Below are 14,878 nucleotides of genomic sequence, written 5' to 3'. Positions count from 1 at the left end.
CTTTGATGTGCATGTGTTGTTAACATAAATGCTAAACGTCTGGAACAGAGGAATCTTGCGCTTCTGTCCGAGCCTGACCCAACTTGTCATTAACCCATAAAGTGGAGCAGGAATAATCCAGATAAGGCAGAGTCAGTGAGTCACTGCAGTGATTGGCTGCTGGAATTAAGGTGATGCCGGAGAGGGGCTTAAATGTTAACTTTTCATTCAGTACAGAACTGCAAAGTGCAGCTCATTTCTGTTGTGTAATAACTGGAACATCTGCCATGACGTTGCAAGAACAGTGTTGATGTAGAAAATGTGGATTCTCGCAGTCAGATCAAAGTCCACAGTTTCAGGTGAGTTGGCGCTGGGGTACACATGGCAAACACATATATCAGCCTAGTGTAGACAGCAACAATTGCATGTGATACACTACAAAGAGTTATGTCAGCAATGAATGCTATACACACCTGATCATTTTAAATATTTGGCTTTGATCAGTGCACAAAGACACATTTAAATACTTTACTGTATGTCTAAGACATGCTCAACACTAGTTCTATAAAGGTTCTTTATTGGCAATGATGGTTCCATTAAGAATCTTTGACAATCATGGAACCTTCACTATTGTACAAAACGTTCCTTATTGTGGAAAAAAGGTTCTTTAGATTAATAAAATAGTCTATTCCTCACACTAAGAAAAATATGTTTCTTTTAAGAACTATTCACTGTGGCGTTCTTTGGGGAACCAAAAATGGGTTTGCATTACTCTAAAAAATTCACTTCTGGAACCTTTATTTTTAAGAGTAAAGAACAAACAGATGCAAAAATGGCCCAGTTACAGTTTCACAGTGTCAGATATAATCTTGTTTTTTTACAAGACCAAGACAGTACATTGTGTTCTGTTGGTAACTGAAACTAGATATATTATGACTTTTTAATTTAATTCAGACCCAAGAACTAGAACCACATGCATTGCAATGGATGGTCCTTGCATTAAGTGGCTTAAGTTGGTTATGTGACTGTCTCACCAAAATCTCTCGTGTTAGACCTAATCCTCTTCAATAGTCCCTGATCAGAGTCCTCAACTTAGACCGGACACCGTCAGAATACGCAAATTACTACGTCAATGTGTGTGTGTTTTTGCACTCTGTCAATGAACAATCTCTGCTGTCTTCTGGGCACTGTACTGTAGTGTGAAATAACAGGGCTAAGGAATTGTAACTTCCTGTTTCCTTTTCCAAATGATCACATAACTGACACATATTTCTTTTTGTATATATATATATATATATATATATATATATATATATATATATATATATATATATATAGGCTGTAGATCTATAAATACCAGAATGAAACTGTAAGAACTGTAAGAATGAAACCTGTGATATGCTGGGCAACGCATCGGTGACATTGGCATGTGATCCAGTTCACAGTGTCCTTGAATGAAACACTCACAAAATAGAGCAAAATAATGACCTTGTGTACGTTTGGTGTGCTCTGGCCTCAATGTTCTAGTAAACAAATGAAGAAAAATGTGAAACACTGATGGTGGTCTTGTGCGAGAGAGACAGAGATGAAATTCTGCACAGAGTTCAACACTGTTGAGTACAGAAGAACACAGACTAGTGGACGAAATACACAAAGACTTTATTTTCACCGGTTCTGTGTTGTACATATCAGAGTTAATAGGAGTATGTTAGTGATACTAGCATAAAGTGCCATTAGAAACACTGCAGTACTAGTTTCAGCTGAAAGCTTAATATGTCAGCATTTAGAAATTGTAAATATAGCGTGTTTCATACCACAGGGCTTATGAAAAGAATCTTACGTAAAAGCATCATATCTGTGGATCTGTATCGGGTGCAGAAAAGATGAGTTTGCTCATTGCTCGGATGTACTGAGAGCCATCCATGGAGGTGAGTTTGAGGCTGCTCATGGGAAGCAGGGCTCTGTTAGTGTAATATCTGAGAAATGGAGTCTGGGCCTCGATTGCCTCCATATACACCTACCAATAGAGACAAGAACATGCTAAAATGGCCATGGTATATATCTAGTATAGAATACCTTATATGTGACCCTGGACCACAAAACCAGTCTTAATTTAGATTTATACATCATCTGAAAGGTGAATAAATAAGCTTTGCATTGATGTATGGTTTGTTAGGATCGGACAATATTTGAAACTATCTTTGAAAATCTGGAACATCAAAAAATCTAAATATTGAGAAAATCTACTTTAAAGTTGTCCAAATTAATTCTTAGTAATGCATATTACTAATCAAAAAATAAGTTCCGATATATTTACGATAGGAAATTTACAAAATATCTTCATAAAACATTATCCTTACTTAATATCCTAATGATTTTTGGCATAAAAGAAAAATCTATAATTTTGACTCATACAATGTTTTTTTGGCTATTGCTAAAATATACCCCAGTGGTTTGTGGTCCAGGGTCACATATAACAATATTTTCTACATAGATACTGTAGAAATATAGATACAGACACATCTGAATCTCAACATTTGTATGTAGATGGATAAATAATAGTAATATCAATAGTCATTTATATATTCTAAGTTTCACACTATAACAACATATCACTCTTCTTTCCAATTCTTTAGTTACCCCAAGGGTCTAATTTGACCGTTTTACTTAAAAGTAAAAACAATATTAAAATCAATTCCCAAAACACAGATTCCTTATTAACAAAAAATAACAAAATATTCTAGCAATTATTAGTACCTGTATGATGTCGTCGGTGTCCTGAGCTGCGTTCTGGAACACAGTCTGACAGTGCTGCAGGAACTGATCATACAGGCTGCGTGTGTGCGGGTCAACCTCCAGCGCTTCCTCGCTGGGCTCAGTCCTCTTCAGGTTCATCAGGAAGTCTGTGTTGACTGGTCCGCATTCAATCAGGCTCACACTGCAGCATGGGAGAGATGCAATGGATTTAGGATAGTGTAGGGGTACCTGAGCAATTTATCTGAGGGTCATTTTTGGAACATATAATAAGCAAAATGGTTTTATTTGCTTATGCAAATGTAGTTGTGCACATTTAATACTCACTGGATATTGAAGTGCTGGAGCAGTATAGCCAGGCTCTCACAAGCACCCTCTACTGCAAATTTGCTAGCACAGTAGACCTCATTGAATGGTAGTCCTGAGTTTCAGACAAAGAACATTTATTTATTCATTCATTCATTCATTCATTCATTCATTCACACATTTATTTATTAATTCAATTTTATTTCTTGTTGCATGCAATCTTAAACTTAAAAGAGGGGGGGGGGGGGGTGCCAATAGTGTAAGGAAAAATACCTTTACTTTAATAGATATATTCTCTGAAAATAAGTGTTTTTGTAAACATTTAAGTGTTTTAATTATTTTACACATATTTTGTAGTTGTTTCTTGTGCAAATTGAACTTGTGTTTTTTAATCTGGACAATGACATTAACTCTGTGACATTGAAACTTATGAAACTAATCAACACTGATCAGAAAATAATGACACCATTGCCTTCTGTAGAGCTGCTTTACATCTGACATTGAATTTGCTTTATAACTGATGAATTCTACAACATCTATGATTTTATTTTCCCTGTTATTACTGTGAAGCTGATTTGTCAGTCTGCGTCATATAAAGCACTATATAAATAAATGTGTCTCTGTGTTCTTTAGAAATGAAAAGACAAGATCATTATGGAATATTTAATATGCAAAATGATTCTATTTGCTTATGCAAATGTAGTTGTGCACATATTATTTTCACTGGATATTGAACCTTATCTTTTTTCATTTTCAATGAACATTTATTCATACAGCACTTTATACAGAACAAACTGACAAATACTGATTAAGAAAATTATTTTTTGAATAAATGGCTTCACTGTATGTTTTTGTGAAAAATCTCACTTTCTTTCTGTCTGTCTTTGAGTCTCTCCCTCCACCCCCACTAACCCTGGAGTCCTCCCATGCTGCCGGTCACAAGGATACGTCCATGTCTCTTTCTCTTCATGTCTGGAAGGAAGGTCTGTATGGTGCGGAGAGTGCCCATCAGATTGACGTCCAGGACTGCATGTATAGCGTCCAGTGATTGGGCTTCTAGAGGACCCATCAGACCTACACCTGCATTACAAACTAACACAAAGATGTTGAGGAGGGAATTCATGAAATAATTGATCCCTTTGGTAAAAACAGTGATGTATATACTTTTTAAATTTTATATTTTAATTTTAAACATATTTTATATTTTAGTGGTTCATTTCAAGGATGCCGGTACATTTGGGCTTTAAACCTTACATTTAAACAAACTCTTCCCTTTGAATGTCAGAATGTCTTTCTCTTACCTAGTATGTCAATTCTGCCCTCTGTAATGTTTCTTTTAGCGTCAAGTATAGACTGCTGGTCGGTCACATCCATCTGTAGTATGGCCATAGTGTCTTTATGCAGTCCTCTCACACTCTCCATCAGCCGCTGCTTTTTGTCCAGGTTCCGCATGGTAGCGTAGACTAAACATTAATAGTCATTCATGCAGTGATTATAACAATATACAAGGTAGACTTTTCAATAACGTTAACTCTATTTTTCAGACAGACATACGTAAATATAAACTCTGAGTAAATTAAAAAGAAAAATACAAATGTATTGTTTTATTATTTACCTTTGTAGGCTTTTGATAGATTTGATGCGAGATGCACAGCCAGGCTGAGTCCAATCCCTGATGAACATCCAGTAATGAGAACAACTTTCTGCTCCATTTGTGCAATAAAACACAAACGGTCCACAACACAAACGAGACGAGTGCTGCAGTGGTGCTCTGAGGTTGAAGTTATGTGGTCCGTCTAACTGCTGTGTCTCTGATTCAAGTGTTTTAGTTTTCTCTGCTATCACAAGGACAGCTTGGTGAAAACAATCTTATTTCACACTCATTTTTTTTCAGCAGGTGCAACTTCAAACTGGCACACAGTACATGTCAACAGCTGTGCTGAATATTAAACTGAAGAAATGTTTACGAAATGATTTAAAATGACTTGGGAATTAGGGAATTGGGAAAGCTCTTGTGATGCCATAAAAACATGGTATAAGCTTTATTAAAAACAAAAAATTTTAAGTAATAAGTGAGTGGAAACTATTTGTCGGGGGCAACACCTATAGAAATAATCCCTTTTCCTATTCTGCTTGGAAAATGCTTTGATAAAAGCTAATCAATATTTTACAAAAGAAAGTTAATGTCACAAGGTGTTGACCTTCAATATATAAAATATTTTAAGACTTGATAGACTTTTCTTTGGTGAGAATGACAAAGCTGAACATCTGTGCTGTCCCCTTCACTATAAATAAAGGTGCTTCACAATGCCAGAGAAGAACCAACCTTTTTGTCCAAATGGTTCCATAAAGAACCTTTAATATCTGTAGAACCTTTCACAAAAGGTTCTTTGTGGTGAAAGGTTCTACAGAATACAAAAGGTAAAAAAAGACATGGTTCTTTAAAGAACTTTGACTGAGGGTTCTTTGTGGAACCAAAAATGTTTTTTCTATGGCATCGCTGTGAAGAACCTTTTAAGCACCTTTATTTTTAAGAGTGTTGTATGGGAATGTTGACTGTGGCTTCATGTCACGTGATGTTGTCACACTTTCCAGTAAAATATCTACTCACCTTCATGACTGTATAATGAATTGACTCACTATAGTCCCTCTAAACTAGGATAACTGTCATAAAATTATTTCTGCCAAACTATAAACTTATTTTAATGTTTTCATCATTGTTATTGTCTTGGGAGTCTGTAACCAGTCTTTCTGAATAAGAACACATTTGATGTTTGTCATTTAAAAAAAGTTTATTAACAATGTTCATTATCCATAGAAGACAATCATACTTGTATTTACATCTTTACAGTATATACATATTGACTAAATTAAAGTGGCTTGTGATTAAATAGTAAAACAGGAACATAAAAACAGCAATATCATATAAAAAGGTCAACTGAGCAAATTTTTTAGTGAGATATGAAAGACAAAGTGACAAGTCCATAACTTTAATCCACCTCTTCAATAGTGGGCCCCTGAGCAGCGGCCCCTGATGCTCCACGTGCCTGAGCTCCACAGCCTCCAGCTGGCATCCCTCCCTGATACAGTTTAGTGATAACTGGGTTGCAGACCTTCTCCAGCTCCTTCAGCTGATGTTCATACTCCTCCTTATCAGCCAGCTGGTTGTTCTCTAGCCAGATGACGGCCTCGTTACATTTCTCAATAACTTTCTTCTTGTCGTCCTCACTGATCTTTCCTTTCAGGTTCTCATCTTCCACACTGTTCTTCATGTTGAAGGCGTAGGACTCCAGGGAGTTTTTGGCAGCGATCTTCTCTCTCTGCAGATCGTCTTCAGCTTTGTATTTGTCTGCGTCCTGCACCATCCTGTCGATCTCCTCTTTACTCAGTCTGCCCTTGTCATTGGTGATGGTGATCTTGTTCTCTTTTCCGGTGCTTTTGTCCACCGCCGACACATTTAGGATTCCGTTGGCGTCGATGTCAAAGGTGACTTCGATCTGCGGGACTCCACGTGGAGCAGGTGGGATTCCTGTCAGCTCAAATTTACCCAGCAGGTTGTTGTCTTTTGTCATGGCCCTCTCTCCCTCGTAGACCTGGATCAGGACGCCGGGCTGGTTGTCTGAGTAGGTGCTGAAGGTCTGGGTCTGTTTGGTGGGGATGGTGGTGTTGCGTTTGATGAGGGCCGTCATGACTCCACCTGCGGTTTCGATACCCAGGGACAGAGGAGCCACATCCAGCAGCAGCAGGTCCTGGACGTTTCCAGATGTGTCTCCCATGAGGATGGCGGCTTGGACCGCGGCACCATAAGCCACTGCCTCGTCTGGGTTGATGCTCTTGTTCAAGTCTCTGCCGTTGAAGAAATCCTGCAGAAGCTTCTGGATCTTTGGGATTCTTGTCGATCCTCCGACCAACACAATGTCATGAATCTGAGACTTGTCCATCTTGGCGTCTCTCAGGGCTTTTTCCACAGGCTCCAGTGTTCCTCTGAAGAGGTCTGAGCACATCTCTTCAAAGCGCGCTCTGGTGATGGACGTGTAGAAGTCGATGCCCTCGTACAGTGAGTCGATCTCAATGCTGGCCTGAGAGCTGGACGAGAGGGTCCTCTTGGCTCGCTCACATGCTGTCCTCAGCCTCCTCAGGGCCCTCTTGTTCTGACTGATGTCCTTCTTGTGCTTCCTCTTGAATTCTTCAACAAAGTGATTCACCATGCGGTTGTCAAAGTCCTCTCCGCCCAGATGAGTGTCTCCAGCCGTGGCCTTCACCTCAAAGATGCCATCTTCAATGGTCAGGATGGACACATCAAAGGTGCCTCCTCCCAGGTCAAAGATCAGCACGTTGCGCTCTGAAGCTTTGCCTTTGTCGAGGCCGTAGGCAATGGCTGCAGCTGTGGGCTCGTTGATGATTCTCAGGACATTCAGTCCAGCGATCACTCCAGCGTCTTTGGTCGCTTGTCTCTGGGAGTCATTGAAATAGGCAGGAACTGTGATAACTGCATTTGTCACCTTCTGCCCCAGATAAGCTTCAGCAATCTCCTTCATCTTCACCAGGACCATGGAGGAGATCTCTTCGGGATAAAAGGTCTTGTTTTCTCCCTTGTATTCAACTTGAACTTTCGGCTTCCCTCCATCGCTGACGACTCGGAAAGACCAGTGCTTCATATCAGACTGCACAACTGGGTCCTCAAACTTTCTACCGATCAGCCTCTTGGCGTCAAACACGGTGTTGTTGGGGTTCATGGCCACCTGGTTTTTAGCTGCATCTCCAATGAGCCTCTCGGTGTCTGTGAAGGCAACATAGCTGGGTGTTGTTCTGTTTCCCTGGTCGTTGGCAATGATCTCTACTTTTCCATGCTGAAACACCCCCACACAGGAGTAGGTGGTGCCCAGGTCAATCCCAATAGCAACTCCTTTTGCAGACGACATCTTTGTTTAGACGTAACTGTAGGCTAGTAAAACACAAAAAAAGAACAGTCAGAATCTAACTTGCTACAAATTATTGTGCAAAGAAAAATTCGAATGCCACTTTCTGTCTTTTTCTAGTCAATATGACACTTCCCACAGTAACAGTGAAAGAAAAGCCTTTTCTAGTACATATCTAATATGTATTGTGCTCTGATAATGACAACAACATAATCTGTTCATTGCTATTTTTTTCTTTTTGCGAAAAATGACCAATAAATGAATACATTTTTCTAGTTTATTTAAGGGATACTCTAGACTACCTACATATAAGCTCATATTCTATGCATCATATCAATTACACAATATATTTAGCTTATTCCCTACTGTAAAATAAAGCTATACTTACCGTAGAGTAGATTATTAACTGTGATGAATTTCCACCTCTTCGTGGAGAAAGTCAGGTCAGTCTGTTTCTGATCTCTTTACAGATCGCTTCTGTTCAGCTCAGTGTCGTCGGTGTCTCTTTCGCTCTTTAAATACACCAGAGCGCGCACCAGTTCAAACTCTACACACTTCTGGAAGCGTCCAGTGAATCCGACCAATCAGAACACAGCAAGCAGCCGCGTGCGGCGGCACGTCATCTGTCTCTGAAGCAGCTGAGAGGAAGTTTACGGACGAGTCCAGAATTTTCCTGTGATAGTACGATAACTACAATGAACTTGATGAATGAATGAATGAATGAATACTAAAAACATGTATTTTCCCGATCAAATTTGAATTTTGCACTCTTCTACCAAATACATGAAATATGGCAAAGTTATTTATATTTTTATGTGTCTGTGTAGTCTGATCCGTGCATTGCGTTAACTCAAAAGGCTTTATTTGCATCTAAAACATGTATTTTAAAGTTAGTTAAAAGTGATATAAGAGCTTCGTTGTAACCATAAGATATAACTAAACTATGTTAATCGAGTAATGACTGCGAGTCGACTGAAAGCATATAGTGTATTTATCTACATTAACAGTTAGACTTGAAACTGAAGTTGGATAAAACATTTGTGTTCTCTATACTTATTTTAGTTTGGGGTGGAGCTTAATCTTCACAAGGCAACAACTTTGCTTTTAGCCTATTAAAATGTCAGGAACTGATAAACCCTCAAAATATTGAAGTTACAGTAGCTAACTAGATTATAACCTACTGTGGGGAAAGTTTCTTAGGCCTGTAAATGATAATATAAACCATAATCTGTATTTGCAGGGAGTGAAGATTGTGAAAGTATAGGCCTATCTTTATATATTTTCTTAATGTGTTTGTGTATTGTAAAATTTAATGCATTGACTAAAAGAGGACCCCATCCCCATAAAGTTGTTCATATATTACAGTAGGCTATGGTCCATTTTTCTTACAGTTGTATTATTGTCAGTCTGAAATTATTATTTCAGTTACATCTAGATTATAAACAGCTTTAGGACAGTTTGTTGATTCATTAAATCGTCATTAATAGGTAACATCTATCCAGTCAGGTTTTGTTACTAAGACACATAAGAGGTGTCATGTGTGCCACAATTTCTTTTTTGAGAAACTATAATAATGTGAAAAATAAACTACAAGATACACCAAATAGTGTCCTCTGTTGACAACAGGACAGAATGACAACTCGTGCAAGTCTCCAATGTTCCAGAATCATCTGTAGCTTTATTGTAAATCACTCATTCCCACAGTCCTACAGAAATGTAGATCAAATAAGAACAAAAGGGGAAAAAAAGAGAAAGGAGGACTAAAAAGCAATACTTTGACTGCTCTTTAGAAATCATGGAAAGATGAGACAAATAAGAAAATAATTTTTTGGAATGAATTGCTTTCGCTGCATGTTTTTGAACAAATCTCACTTTCTCTCCGTCTCTAAGTCTCTCCCTCCACCTCCACTAAAGCAAGGCAAGTTTATTTATATAGCACCTTTCATACACAATGGTAATTTAAAGTGCTTTACATAAAAGAAAGTAAAATAATAATGAAAAAATATAATCACAAAAATAAAACAAGCAATTTAAAAACTTTGAAAATGATTTTAAATATTACTTATTTAAAATGAATTCAAAAGTTACAAATAGAAGATGACAAAATACAATGAATACGTAAAATACAGTGCAATCAGTTCGGACATCGCACAGTGCTCATTCAATAAATGCACAGCTAAACAGATGAGTTTTGAGTCTAGATTTAAAAGTGGCTAATTTTTTAGCACATCTGATCTCTTCTGGAAGCTGATTCCAACTGCAGGCAGCATGATAACTAAAGGTGGATTCCCCTTGTTTTGTGTGAACCCTTGGTATTTCTAACTGACTCGATCCTAATGATCTGAGTGGTCTGTCAGGTTTATATTCAGTGAACACATCTGTAATGAATTTCGTTCCTAGGTCATTGAGTTACTTATAGACGAGAAAAAGTACTTTAAAATCAATCCTAAATGTAACTGGGAGCCAGTTTAAGGACCTTAGGACTGGTGTGATATGCTCAGATTTTCTGATTCTTGTCAGAATCCTGGCAGCAGCATTTTGCATGAGCCGCAGCTGTCTAATGGTCTTTTTGTGAAGGCCGGTGAGGTGCCCATTACAATAGTCCACCCTGCTAGTGATAAACAGGCATGAACAAGTTTCTCCAAGTCTTGACTGGAAACAAAACGTCTCAGGTTACAAATGTAACCTTGGTTCCCTGAGAACAGGGAACGAGACAATACGTCAACGAAGCTATGGGGAACGCCTCAGGTGTGACAGGTGTCTGAAATCAAATATCAACTCACAGCAATCATGCTGACCGGCGACAGCCGTGAATCATCAGCTTGAATGATGAGCGTGCGACCTGGATATAAAAAGGGCGCCTTGAAACCATGACAATATCCTTTCGTCTGAAGGGACTGTTTGGCAGGCAGACCCTGAGGCATGGCTGGGAGACGTATTGTCTCGTTCCCTGTTCTCAGGGAACCAAGGTTACATTTGTAACCTGAGACGTTCCCTTTCGAAGGGAACTTCGACAATACGTCAACGACGCTATGGGGAACGAAATACCCACGCCGCCATGCTAAAGGGAGTGCATGCCCAATGGCAGTGACAACTGTCAGAACCAGCAATTCAATGAACGCTAGAACCACTCACCCTCAGGTCACACAGGGCTGTCAGTGACAGCACTCCCTACGGTCATAGCCCAAGCTATATGATACCACAGAAAACCTCCATAAACATAGTTTAGTGAAAGGTCTACCTGGGCCTGCTCAAGGGCCTAGGACCACAACTTCAACTTCTTAGAAGGGGTCCCTTCTAGGGAATGTGGCTAGGGAACCCGAGGGAACCCCAGCCAGTCACTATTCAGGGGAAAGTGCCACCTGAAATGCCACCAGGCAGGCCTGACCTGGTGTCACTACATAAGACACTACAGACTGGCCACTTCCTGTCTGTCCGAAGACAGAGCCTCTGGACACTTGCCTTTAGGAAGGCATCCAGCCCGAGGAACTGCGGAGCAGGCAGTGAACCACTCGGCCCGGATCTCAGAGACGGGATATCCTGGAGAGTATGACTCAGCATAGTGCTTTACAACCCTTGCCAGCGAGGGGAGTTTCTCTACTCGATCCACGGATCTACCCAGTGTTTGTGTTTCAAAAAACACTGAGGAGGCCTGTGAGGGCCTAAGGACTGATCTAACTGGGAGGCCTCATGAGAGGCCTACGACCGACTGACCAGACTCAGGAGACCACATACTCACATTGACCCTCAGTGAGGGGAGCATAAGATCTACCTGGTAGGCAACCAGGCTGTAGCAGGATAAAAAGGTTCCAGGAGGGAACCCGTAGCAGAGAATAAAAACTTGAGCCGAGCCAGGGCGCAAACTCACCTCCGGTAGCTGCCTGATAAGGACTGCTAAACTGAAAGTAAGTGGCCACTAGCTTACGAAACCCAGCATCACCGTGAAACTACTCCCAGGGAGACCTGGAGAAGCCTACTACCTGACAACCACAGTATGTGGGAGCTCACCTTCAGAGAGGCCTGGTGAAGCCTGCTATCTGATAACCACAATATGTGGGAGTTCACCTACAGAGAGGCCTAGAGAGGCCTACTACCTGTTACCAGATAACCACCTTAAGTGGAAACTGAAAGTCATTTGGAACTCAACTCCAGGGAGGCCTAGTGAGGCCTACTACCTGATAAACACAGTGCAGGAAAGCTTACTTTCAGGGAGGCCTGGAGAGGCCTACTACCTGAAAACCATAGCTGATAGTGAGCCAGACTGGCAGTCCAGTTGACTGTCTTTGGGGCTTTGCCTTCAGGGAGGCCTTATGAGGCCTACTACCTTACAGTTCAAAGAAGCGGGAATTCAACTCCAGGGAGGCCTGTGGGGCCTGCCACCTAGTAACCAAAGTATGTGGGATTAAACCCTCAGGGAGGCCTAGTAAAGCCTACTACCTGACCACCACAAAATGTGGGAGCCCACCTTCAGGGAGGCCTGAAGAGGCCTACTACCTGAAACAGTCTAATCAGCTGGATGTAACTGCTGCTGGGGACTCGCTGTAGCAGAAATGAGTCAAATCAGACAAATCAAAGAGTCTATCAGAGCTGTGTGCATTGAAACATGAGCTGAATTCCTCAGGAAGTCATAAATCAGTTCTAGTGCCACAAGAACCAAGCAAGATAACCAACCAACCAACTTGTTCACACAACAGCTTTCAACATTAACACCAATAGAACAATTATTGACAATTTTAATTCGAAGAAGAGATTGTCAAATTTATTGTTCGTGATTGGAATGCAACGCTGGACATCACATGTAAACCCAGGAGATCAAGTTAAATACTTGCATTGACTCCCCCCCCCAGCCAGTGAAACCAGACTGAAATTCCTAAGGGGGAAGGGCTTTAAACCTTTGTCTTCACAGAAAAGTCCTTTGCCAGAGAATGGCAAAGAAACCCTTTTTATACATTATATATGGACCCGAATGAACTCAAAAAAGACTTATGAATGAATCATTCCATTGCTTAACTCCATATTCATTTACGTGTAACCCACACATTTGACTATCATGTATTATCACTTATTGTGTATGTCTTTTGATAACTATAGGATACATAGTCATGTCTAGTATTGAAATAATCGCATTTTCTTGCTTGATATTGTCCTGACAATCATTTATTTGTAAAATATATCATAATCATGTTATAGGAATCATGTCCAAAATTAGACCCTGTGAGGCAAGAACCACATGCTTGGTAAGATAAACAAATGATTTATGATACCCCAGACTCAAGACCATATCTGATTGGTCAAGGCAACATTTGAGGGGTGGCCAACAAGGAAGTTTTAAATACTTTGGACCCCATGAAATTGGGCTTTTAGTTCTAGTCTAGCTGCTGCTATTAGCCATGTCGGCTTTTAGTTCTAGCATTGCTCGTGCTATCAGTCATGCCTGCTCTTAGCTTTTAGCTTGTAGCTTTGCTACCTAGCTTTAGCTTGTAGCATCTAGCCATGCGGTAGTCATCATTGTTCTTTGAGCGCGGTTCCAGCGTGCCTGCCTGCTGCTACTATGAGAAGGAACACAACCTAGTCTCGTCAAACTTTATTTCTTTTCTTTTCCGTTTGAGAGTTTCGTGTTCTGAGTTAAGTTTTGTAACGTCCATTCAACTTCAACCAGCGAACACGACTCTGCACTTTCAGCCAACGCCCAACAACCACGGGCTTCCCAAGACGTCACTTCAGAGACTGAACTTCCAGCCAATCAACGACCTCGGGATAGCCCTTTCACCGAGGCTCCTTCTTCACAGGAGATGCAAGTAACTTTACCTCCAGACTGTGACCTTTACTGGTGTATCTAATATAATTTTAACCTCATTGAGGAACTCAATGCGAGCGCTAATTACGTGATTGATGGTTGTTCATGTTTATGCAATTTAACGTATTGCTGTTAACTTGGGATTCCATATTTCCATTCTCTTAAACTCATCTTTCCCTAACTTTCGACCTTCCTGCAACTTGTGTGAATGTGTGTGTGCGTGCGTTTATGTGTTAGATTAGTTTATATGTCTTAGATTTATCTAATAAAGCCTTATTCATATTGAAAAGAGAAGTATCTTGTGTTTTGTGCTTACAAGTTAATGTCTTAAACTGCCGATCTTGTTACTGTGCTAATTGATAGTGTTTTCACTATAGTTTGGATATTAGTATCCAGCGCAGATTTGATGTTAAACGGCTCGTTCACTGAACCGCAGGCGCGTCTCCGTGAACAGCCGTGAAACAGTGATTCTGTTCAAATTCCCTTTAAAATCTTAAATGATTCCCTTTGAGCTAAATTGACCTGTTTCCCTTACACGCCTAACAGGGAGGCCTGGTCGAGCCTGCTAGCTGATAGTGAGTCTATTCTGCTACTTTACCGAACACTGCTGGAACCATACTATTAAAAACTTTTCCTATAGTTTTGTCCAAGTGTATGTTCCACAATGTTGCGACCCACCTCAGAGGAGGCCTGTTAAGGCCTACTAATCAGCAGTGAGCCTTCTGCCCGAACTACCAGGGCCAACCACCGAAGGTGAGCTGGCCTAGGAGCCCTATTGAGGGCTATTCCATCAAGGAGGCCTGCTGGGGCCTACTACCCAACTGTGCAGCCTTCGTGGCAGAAATCTGTTGCTACAGCATCCTGGTACCTAATCACATTGCCAGAGGCAGTGTACTCAGCAAATAGCAATACCCTTATAGTAGGGGAGTACAACATACGCCATTCTGCCTAGTGGAGGCCCCATTAGAGGCCTACCCACTAAATGCATAGGCGTCAGCCCATCAGCCCATTTTCAAAAATCGGAATGAAATGTAGTTTAGAACTCCCTGCTCAACCGGAGCCATCGTGGTGTGAGGTAGATACATACAGAGCTGAGAATGGACTACTCAAAACTACCCTGAGT

At 40.5% G+C, this 14,878-nt stretch overlaps 2 protein-coding genes across 2 annotated transcripts; both read right to left on the bottom strand.

Moving 5' to 3' along the window:
* Nucleotides 1-1,621: 1,621 nt before the first annotated feature.
* On the bottom strand, nt 1,622-4,884 carry hsd17b1 (hydroxysteroid (17-beta) dehydrogenase 1). Its single transcript, XM_052550788.1, has 6 exons — nt 4,655-4,884; nt 4,341-4,502; nt 3,952-4,131; nt 3,061-3,154; nt 2,737-2,917; nt 1,622-1,996 (listed from the first exon to the last, which is right to left on the bottom strand). Exons 1-6 carry the CDS (start codon nt 4,749-4,751, stop codon nt 1,829-1,831), a joined length of 882 nt encoding a protein of 293 aa, XP_052406748.1. The 5' UTR covers nt 4,752-4,884; the 3' UTR covers nt 1,622-1,828.
* Nucleotides 4,885-5,805: 921 nt separating this feature from the next.
* Nucleotides 5,806-8,504, bottom strand: LOC127952382 (heat shock 70 kDa protein). Its single transcript, XM_052550787.1, has 2 exons — nt 8,347-8,504; nt 5,806-7,984 (listed from the first exon to the last, which is right to left on the bottom strand). Exon 2 carries the CDS (start codon nt 7,959-7,961, stop codon nt 6,030-6,032), a length of 1,932 nt encoding a protein of 643 aa, XP_052406747.1. The 5' UTR covers nt 7,962-7,984; nt 8,347-8,504; the 3' UTR covers nt 5,806-6,029.
* Between the last annotated feature and the right edge of the window lie 6,374 nt (nt 8,505-14,878).

Source organism: Carassius gibelio, chromosome B3 (genome assembly GCF_023724105.1).
Source record: "Carassius gibelio isolate Cgi1373 ecotype wild population from Czech Republic chromosome B3, carGib1.2-hapl.c, whole genome shotgun sequence".
NCBI classification, from domain to species: domain Eukaryota; kingdom Metazoa; phylum Chordata; class Actinopteri; order Cypriniformes; family Cyprinidae; genus Carassius; species Carassius gibelio.
This window is presented reverse-complemented; position numbering and strand designations above follow the sequence as displayed.